The sequence below is a fragment of the Rhynchophorus ferrugineus genome, unplaced genomic scaffold (genome assembly GCF_030347505.1).
Source record: "Rhynchophorus ferrugineus isolate W39M unplaced genomic scaffold, kcgeb_rfMv2 rfM8, whole genome shotgun sequence".
NCBI classification, from domain to species: Eukaryota; Metazoa; Arthropoda; class Insecta; order Coleoptera; family Curculionidae; genus Rhynchophorus; species Rhynchophorus ferrugineus.
Window position 1 is genome coordinate 32748718 of NW_027472587.1, and position 10038 is coordinate 32758755.

The 10038-nt window shown below is 39.9% G+C and overlaps 1 protein-coding gene across 1 annotated transcript; it reads right to left on the minus strand.

Moving 5' to 3' along the window:
• Nucleotides 1-443: 443 nt before the first annotated feature.
• LOC143201216 (uncharacterized) lies at nucleotides 444-4991 on the minus strand. Its single transcript, XM_076412138.1, has 2 exons — nucleotides 4924-4991; nucleotides 444-4843 (listed from the first exon to the last, which is right to left on the minus strand). The coding sequence occupies exons 1-2, from the start codon at nucleotides 4967-4969 to the stop codon at nucleotides 894-896; spliced, it is 3996 nt and encodes a 1331-aa protein (XP_076268253.1). The 5' UTR covers nucleotides 4970-4991; the 3' UTR covers nucleotides 444-893.
• Nucleotides 4992-10038: the final 5047 nt, after the last annotated feature.

Genomic DNA, 10038 nt, shown 5'->3' on the forward strand with positions numbered 1-10038 from the left:
TTCATTCCAGCCTCTCTCCAAAGTATCCTTGTTCATGTCTTGGACGGCCTTTATCCTTCGATCCTTCCGTGTAACACCATCATTGAGTTGTTTTGATTTGGATTTTCATTGATTACACTTGTCGTTGAATTTTCCATTTCGAAGGCGGGGAGTCGTGATTTCAATAATTATTCCCGCGTCAAGGTGGTGCTTGAAGTTGATTATGCCATTGGGGTACCTTAGGCCAGGTATATTGGGATACAGACACCTTGATAGTACCGACAATTTGTTGAAATGCGATGATACCTCTAGAGGTCGACCTGGACTAACCATGTAGATTAAACACTATACCATTGTACTGTAATATTTATAAATATTGCTTCTAATTATAATAATAATAAAAATTATAGTTACAGAAGTATATATAAATAAAATAACGGGTAATTAATAAAAATTTCGTCATATTAAATTAATATTTTATTATATGCTACGTGTCGTCTCTGTTGCTTCTGGTTATCCATAAAAAAGGACACTTGTTCAGCAGGATTACATAGGTGACAATTATCATACAATGTTTATTAAAGATACAAATTTCCCTGAAAAACGATAACTTGAAACCCACAAACAACTCAGTTACTCAGTTCAATTTTCAATAATTAAATTCCCGTAATTTACCTAAAGTTAAATTTCTGTTAATATAGTTTGTAAACATATTACCGAATAACACGTACAGCGTACTTAAAGGCCGTAATGATATATATAAAATAACCTCAAAAAATGTGAACGATTTAAAGACGCCTGCGAGTTGTAACTAAATATTTCCCTTAACTAAAATTTTAGATCTGTACTGGAATTAATTTTTTTAATAATAAACATAATACCCAAGAGTCTTAACATAATATACCAGTAATCAATTAACCAATCAAACGAAAAATACTACAAAATATAATAATAAAAATTCCAACGAAAGACGGCATTTTCCTGGAACTTCTATCAGTGGGCATAGGAAATTTTGTAGCAGGTGCCTGAGTAGAAGTGGTACTAGATGAGCTCGAAGTGGTTGTACCATCAGTACTACCAGCAGTAGACTTCGTTGTTGATGCATCAGTTGGCGAACTATCTGTTGTGGTGGATCCGCTGGTTGGCGAACTATCTGATGTGGTGGATGCGCTGGTTGACGAACTATCTGTTGTGGTGGATCCGCTGGTTGGCGAACTATCTGTTGTGCTGGATCCGCTGGTTGGCGAACTATCTGTTGTGGTGGATCCGCTGGTTGGCGAACTATCTGTTGTGGTGGATCCGCTGGTTGGCGAACTATCTGTTGTAGTGGATCCGCTGGTTGGCGAACTATCTGTTGTGATGGATGCGCTGGTTGGCGAACTATCTGTTGTGGTGGATCCGCTGGTTGGCGAACTATCTGTTGTGGTGGATGCGCTGGTTGGCGAACTATCTGTTGTGGTGGATGCGATGGTTGGCGTATTATCTGTTATGGTGGATCCGTCGGTTGGCGTATTATCTGTTATGGTGGATCCGTCGGTTGGCGTATTATCTGTTATGGTGGATCCGTCGGTTGGCGTATTATCTGTTATGGTGGATCCGTCGGTTGGCGTATTATCTGTTATGGTGGATCCGCTGGTTGGCGAACTATCTGTTGTGGTGGATCCGCTGGTTGGCGAACTATCTGTTGTGGTGGATCCGCTGGTTGGCGAACTATCTGTTATGGTGGATCCGCTGGTTGGCGAACTATCTGTTGTGGTGGATCCGCTGGTTGGCGAACTATCTGTTGTGGTGGATCCGCTGGTTGGCGAACTATCTGTTGTGGTGGATCCGCTGGTTGGCGAACTATCTGTTGTGGTGGTTCCGCTGGTTGGCGAACTATCTGTTGTGGTGGATCCGCTGGTTGGCGAACTATCTGTTGTGGTGTATCCGCTGGTTGGCGAACTATCTGTTGTGGTGGATCCGCTGGTTGGCGAACTATCTGTTGTGGTGGATCCGCTGGTTGGCGAACTATCTGTTGTGGTGGATCCGCTGGTTGGCGAACTATCTGTTGTGGTGGTTCCGCTGGTTGGCGAACTATCTGTTGTGGTGGTTCCGCTGGTTGGCGAACTATCTGTTGTGGTGGATCCGCTGGTTGGCGAACTATCTGTTGTGGTGGATCCGCTGGTTGGCGAACTATCTGTTGTGGTGGATCCGCTGGTTGGCGAACTATCTGTTGTGGTGGATCCGCTGGTTGGCGAACTATCTGTTGTGGTGGATCCGCTGGTTGGCGAACTATCTGTTGTGGTGAATCCGCTGGTTGGCGAACTATCTGTTGTGGTGGATCCGCTGGTTGGCGAACTATCTGTTGTAGTGTATGCGCTGGTTGGCGAACTATCTGTTGTGGTGGATGCGCTGGTTGGCGAACTATCTGTTGTGGTGGATCCGCTGGTTGGCGAACTATCTGTTGTGGTGGATCCGCTGGTTGGCGAACTATCTGTTGTGGTGGATCCGCTGGTTGGCGAACTATCTGTTGTGGTGGATCCGCTGGTTGGCGAACTATCTGTTGTGGTGGATCCGCTGGTTGGCGAACTATCTGTTGTGGTGTATCCGCTGGTTGGCGAACTATCTGTTGTGGTGGATCCGCTGGTTGGCGAACTATCTGTTGTGGTGGATCCGCTGGTTGGCGAACTATCTGTTGTGGTGGATCCGCTGGTTGGCGAACTATCTGTTGTGGTGGTTCCGCTGGTTGGCGAACTATCTGTTGTGGTGGTTCCGCTGGTTGGCGAACTATCTGTTGTGGTGGATCCGCTGGTTGGCGAACTATCTGTTGTGGTGGATCCGCTGGTTGGCGAACTATCTGTTGTGGTGGATCCGCTGGTTGGCGAACTATCTGTTGTGGTGGATCCGCTGGTTGGCGAACTATCTGTTGTGGTGGATCCGCTGGTTGGCGAACTATCTGTTGTGGTGGATCCGCTGGTTGGCGAACTATCTGTTGTGGTGGATCCGCTGGTTGGCGAACTATCTGTTGTGGTGGATCCGCTGGTTGGCGAACTATCTGTTGTGGTGGATCCGCTGGTTGGCGAACTATCTGTTGCGGTGGATCCGCTGGTTGGCGAACTATCTGTTGTGGTGGATCCGCTGGTTGGCGAACTATCTGTTGTGGTGGATCCGCTGGTTGGCGAACTATCTGTTGTGGTGGATCCGCTGGTTGGCGAACTATCTGTTGTGGTGGTTCCGCTGGTTGGCGAACTATCTGTTGTGGTGGATCCGCTGGTTGGCGAACTATCTGTTGTGGTGGATCCGCTGGTTGGCGAACTATCTGTTGTGGTGGTTCCGCTGGTTGGCGAACTATCTGTTGTGGTGGATCCGCTGGTTGGCGAACTATCTGTTGTGGTGGATCCGCTGGTTGGCGAACTATCTGTTGTGGTGGATCCGCTGGTTGGCGAACTATCTGTTGTGGTGGATCCGCTGGTTGGCGAACTATCTGTTGTGGTGAATCCGCTGGTTGGCGAACTATCTGTTGTGGTGGATCCGCTGGTTGGCGAACTATCTGTTGTAGTGTATGCGCTGGTTGGCGAACTATCTGTTGTGGTGGATGCGCTGGTTGGCGAATTATCTGTTGTGGTGGATCCGCTGGTTGGCGAACTATCTGTTGTGGTGGATCCGCTGGTTGGCGAACTATCTGTTGTGGTGGATCCGCTGGTTGGCGAACTATCTGTTGTGGTGAATCCGCTGGTTGGCGAACTATCTGTTGTGGTGGATCCGCTGGTTGGCGAACTATCTGTTGTGGTGGATCCGCTGGTTGGCGAACTATCTGTTGTGGTGTATCCGCTGGTTGGCGAACTATCTGTTGTGGTGGATCCGCTGGTTGGCGGACTATCTGTTGTGGTGGATCCGCCGGTTGGCGTACTATCTGTTGTGGTGGATCCGCTGGTTGGCGAACTATCTGTTGTGGTGGATCCGCTGGTTGGCGAACTATCTGTTGTGGTGGATCCGCTGGTTGGCGAATTATCTGTTGTGGTGGATCCGCTGGTTGGCGAACTATCTGTTGTGGTGAATCCGCTGGTTGGCGAACTATCTGTTGTGGTGGATCCGCTGGTTGGCGAACTATCTGTTGTAGTGTATGCGCTGGTTGGCGAACTATCTGTTGTGGTGGATGCGCTGGTTGGCGTATTATCTGTTATGGTGGATCCGTCGGTTGGCGTATTATCTGTTATGGTGGATCCGTCGGTTGGCGTATTATCTGTTATGGTGGATCCGTCGGTTGGCGTATTATCTGTTATGGTGGATCCGTCGGTTGGCGTATTATCTGTTGTGGTGGATCCGCTGGTTGGCGAACTATCTGTTGTGGTGGATCCGCTGGTTGGCGAACTATCTGTTGTAGTGTATGCGCTGGTTGGCGAACTATCTGTTGTGGTGGATCCGCTGGTTGGCGAATTATCTGTTATGGTGGATCCGTCGGTTGGCGTATTATCTGTTATGGTGGATCCGTCGGTTGATGAACCATTTAGTATGGTCTTGAAAATATGTGTAAATCGATGGATATACGTGATATTTATAGTTGATTTCGTGTTTGTATCAGATAGCTTACTTACGGCATTCGTTGCTTTTGCTTCAGTTCTCTTATCACCAGTAGCAGTATCCTTCGTCGTTTTATTTTGAATTTCCCTTGCATCAATTTCTATCCTCAGTACTTTTATAAGTTCCTTTATATCGCTTATTTGATTTCTATTTGAATTAGTTTTTTTATTGTATTTAATTACATTTTCTTTATTATTAATAATATTTCTGTCACTGTTTGGGAAATATATTGGCAATTCTCCATTTTCCAATTTAATATCCTTTCGAATATGATGATGATCCATTATTGCAACCATTAGCTTGCCTGCAACATATTTGCCATTACTGTATTATCTGAGTAATTGTTAGTTTTATTTTTTTATATCTCAATTTATATTTACTTACAATAGGCGAACCAAATTAGTATACATATTATTAATTTAGAATACATTGTGAAAGATTCATTGATATCAGACTGATAGCAAAATAACTTGCTTAGCTCTTTATATACTTTTCTCCTATAATATTACTTTGAGAGCCTCAAGCAGATAAAATATATTTATCTGAAAATTTTGAGTGTTCTAAAGCATTTTATAAGACTTATTTGATTTTCATATTGAATTTTTTTTATCCAATATAATTTTAAAAAACGCTGAAATTCGTATAGTTAATATAGCAAACCATAAGAATATAGATATAGTCGTAAAGGTTTATTTTTCGTTTAAAAATATTTAATCGACAACATTTCTAATATTTCGAATAACAATGTGTTACTTATCTTATCAATGAGATATATTTAATTGGTCCTTTATAATTTTTTATTAGCAAATTAACCTATTAATTTTTTATATTAAGGTTCGTTTTATGTACATCTCATTTTTAAATAGGTATTAATATTTTATATATACATTCCAACCGCTAGTTATTTGATTTGTTCAACTGAATCTTTTAATTTATTACAACTATGTTTTGTTATTCATTATTGCTAATTATTAGCTTTAATTGAAGCCGTCCCAAATGTTAGCGTTATTCTATCCTTTTAATCGTATATTTTAAGCAACTTGAACACCTTGAAAGAAAAAGTTAATTTCATGAATAAACTCGTTCCCAAATAGTTCATAAAAGTTCATTCATGTCGTGCTTCTATATGAAAACTACGTATTGATTATCGATAAACTATTGTATTGTTATCAAATGATAAAACATGTTTCTTTTGGTGATTTAAAAATCCTAATCCCAAAATGACTCGGTTCGATTTCATAGACTCTAATTAAAATAATAAAATCTATATACCTATTTTAATCTTCATAGTACATGAAATAATATTATTCTAGGTTATGATTATTCGACGAGAACCAAATAAGTATCGTTAATAATTTTAAAAAAATACTTCATTCTACAGAAAATTCTACGTATAGTCATCCAGCTCTATCCAGCCAAAGCATAAATGTCATCGAGTATATTGCCAAATTCTATTTGTAAAAACGTAACCTTCTAAACTATGAGCTGATATTTTCTTTTCATTGTACTAATTAACATTACTCTAGTTAAAAAATAAACCCAACGTTGCCTGATGAGTCGTAAAAAGTAACCAAATCAGTCTATAAAATTGAGTTTGTCTTGGTGGACTCTATTGGCATATGTCTGCAAAATTATTCAAAACTTTAATGATGATAATTAGAGGTAATGAACCGGCATATGTAGTTATGGCGCTTGTTTTGATAAATTTATAAGTGCTAGTTAATAACTGATTGCGTCTCTAGACGATTACATAGAACAGAGATTAAATAAATGGGGCTCTTCTTGTCAGTAAAATGCTTTAAAGAGATAAGTATTGATATTGTAATATTAAGTTGCAGTTTTATTACAAATATTTTTTAGCGCAGTGCAATTTAATTAATATTAATATAAGCACTGAGAGCGGGTGAATACACAGTTACAATAATTCAAAGGGGCTGATGAATCAAGATCACCTTGATGTTAGCGCTTAGTTAGCTCATAATTACATTAATGAAATATATAAAAAATATTTTTTTCCAATAAAATCATTGTTAAACATAATTACTTCAGAGAACTGTTAATCTGGAAAGCATTTGTAGAAAACTTGCATATACTGTTAGGAAACATAGAATTTAAATGGTTCTAAATTAACCCACAAAGTGGTCTGTGGAACTTTGTGACATTACTTTTAAAGGAACATAATTTTTGTATGAATATAATAAAATTAAGAAAGATTTATTACTTCACTTTATGTATCTAAACGGGATATGGATAGGCAAAGACAAAGACAGCAAAAGTTGATGGACAAAAATAAAAGTTAGATTAATATTTTATTATGTTTCTCAGTCATATTATTTTTAAATAATTCATTGGAAATATGCTTTTGTCGCTTTGATAAATATTTTGCGGCTATACAACTGTACGGTGTGGATATAAATGGGACGGGGACAGACATAAACTCTATATATAAAATAAGAAGTTAATAAATAAAATAAAATTAATATCACAAGCAGGGGGGCTAAAAGTATAAATAGTGTTTATACAATTTGAAAATACAAGATCACAAACACAACCATAACGAAGTAGATACTATAACCAGACAACACACCCTAGCACCCATACCGAAGTGATAGTGGATATTTGTCAACGACACTTACACAACTTAGACTGAAATAAGGGCAAGGTGACAAAACTCACAGTGAGCAAGGCTCGAAGTCACTAAGTGGCCATGCGAGAAGCGACATGACCTTATCTGAATCCATTCAGAGTTACGGCATAGTGACTAAGAGAAGGAACACGAAAACAGGAGAAAAAATTAGCTTTCATTTCGAGGATCTCGTTATGGTTGGCCTCCTCGGTACAACGACGTTGTACCTCTTTCTTATTGAAAGACGAAACGAATGGGATAAGGTCAGTATGGATACAAATATTTGTAAGGGGAGGGGAAAGGAGGCTGCCGATTGTCCTGTAGCCATTCAGAGAGAGGGTACGAATTATTGACAGTTAATAGGTGACAAGGGGATGGTTGGAAATCTGTTCCAGGAAATATTCGAGGGTATTTCGAGAATCGATAAGGCTTAGCTATTCTTTGAATATGTGCTTGCAGCCAGTGTAAAATTAGAAAAGTTCACAAAACTTCGAACGAATAAGGTAAGGACAATGTTCTCTCTTATAAAGACATATTGACATAAGGATCTGGTTAGAAAGGGGATAGTGAGGAGCCAAGAGGGAAATTGGGGTAGTGGTTAGGGAGGAGATACAACAGATAGCTTCAGCCCTAGAAAAGAGATCAGCACTTATATGAGAGATAGTTGAGTAGTAGGATGAATGGAGATCGGATTTAAGGAAGATGGCAGAGCAAGCGATCTCACAGCAAAATTCAATGAAAGAAAATCCGTACGACTGCACAAGTTAATTTCAGCGAAAGAGCGAAAAACACCCAACGATATTCTAATTGCAGTATTTTGAATGGCATCAAGGGATTTGAGGTAAGTTGAAGCACAACGGCGAACAGAAGTGAACCATTGTCTAGCTTGGGAAGGATTATAGAAGAAGATATTTTAAGTACGGTTTCCTAGTCTGCACCTATGCACCGATTATATAGCCAACGCAGCATTTAAATGTCTCTAGACCAGCGCGTTTTAAGTAGATGTGATGCTTCCAGGACAGCTGGCAACTCCCAGGAACTTTAGCAATCAACAGTTAGAATTGGAACGTTATTATGAGGGAAGGAATGGACGCGGGTATAATTACGCCTCCAAGAGAAGTGGATTACAGAGGACTTTGAAGGGGAGATAAAGAATGGAAAGGATGCAAAACTGGAGAAGAACTAGAAGGAAAAACGGTTTAGTGCTCTTCTCCAAAGTTATTGCAGATTATATTTATTCATGATCGAAATTGGCATGGCTTTATTCCTGGAGCTGAGTTAGTGTTTGGTCACCCGTTAAATATATATATTAAATGTTTGTGTTTTATGTTTAGAGACAAGCCTGAAAAACATACAATATGAAAATAGTCATGGTCTACAGTTAATCTAAAATCTTCAGTTTGGATAAGCTCCATCAGATATACAGAAAAAGAAATTAACTATTTTTAGAAATTTAGGTTACTAAAATATAATTCCAGGCATTATATTATTTGTTTTGGCAATTTAGTATAATATAGTGATTATATAATTCAATGAATGACTATAACAGGTCAATTGAAAAGTCCCCGGCCTACCATAGTAAAACAAATTTTTTGGCAAAATTAGTTTTTTTTTATTCAACGTAAATCCCTTCAAGGGTGATACACTGATTATAGCGACGCTCCAACTTTTCGATTCCATTTTTGAAGTACGATTTGTCCTTCCCAGCGACCATTTTTTTTGAGATCTGAGAACAGGAAATAGTCGCTGGGGTCCATATCTGGAGAATACGGTGGATGAGCAAACAATTCGAAGCCCAATGCATGGATTTTTGCCATCGTTTTCACTGACTTGTAATACGGTATATTATCTTGGTGAAGCAGCACTTCCTTTTTCATCAAACGCGGTCGTTTTTCGGCGATTTCGTCTTTCAAACGGTCCAATAACGCTATGTAATAGTCACTGTTGATGGTCCTTCCTTTTTCAACGTAATCAATGAAAATTATTCCATACGCATTCCAAAATACAGGCGCCATGACCTTGCCAGCCCACTGTTGCGTTTTCCCACGCTTTGGAGCGAGTTCATCGTGTGCAGTTCACTCGGATGACTGTCGATTGGACTTCGGAGTGAAATGATGGAGCCATGTTTCATTCATTGTCACATATCGACGTAAAAACTCGGGTGTATTACGCTTGATCATCTTCAAACACTGCTCCAAATCATCAACTCGTCGTTGTTTTTGATCAAAAGTGAGCTCGCGCGGCACCCACTTTGCACAGAGCTTTCTTATAGCCAAATTTCAGTCCAGTTAATATATTTAGAGTGTCTGCTTTCCTATACCCAAATATTCGTGAATGATATGATGTACACGTTCAGTTGATATCTTCAAAGTACTTGCTATTTCATTCAATTTCAATTTACGGTCATTCAAAAGCATTTTGTGGATTTTTTTAGTGTTTTCATTGGTAACAGCTTCTTTTGAACGTCCACTGCGTTCACCGTCTTCGGTGCTCATTTCACCACATCGAAACTTAGCATACCTATCCTTGATGGTTAATTTTCCTTGAGCAGTTCCCAGAAACTCAGCATCAAGGCAAGTTTTTGATTCAACTGTATTTTTTTCCTTCAAAAAGCATAATTAACACGCGAATTTTTTTATCCATTTTTTTCACAATAACAAAAGTTGCTTCACTCAAAATGCTATAATTCACAAACTAATGATCCGACAGTTGGCAAATTTATACACGCATCTTTTGAGAGTTAGGGCTAACTAGAAAACTTATGGATTTTATTCTAGTAGGGCCATCTATGTGTCAGGTCGGGAACATTTCAATTGACCTGTTAGAGCGTTATATTACAAAATTATGAAAAATGATAATGACTATTATGAAAC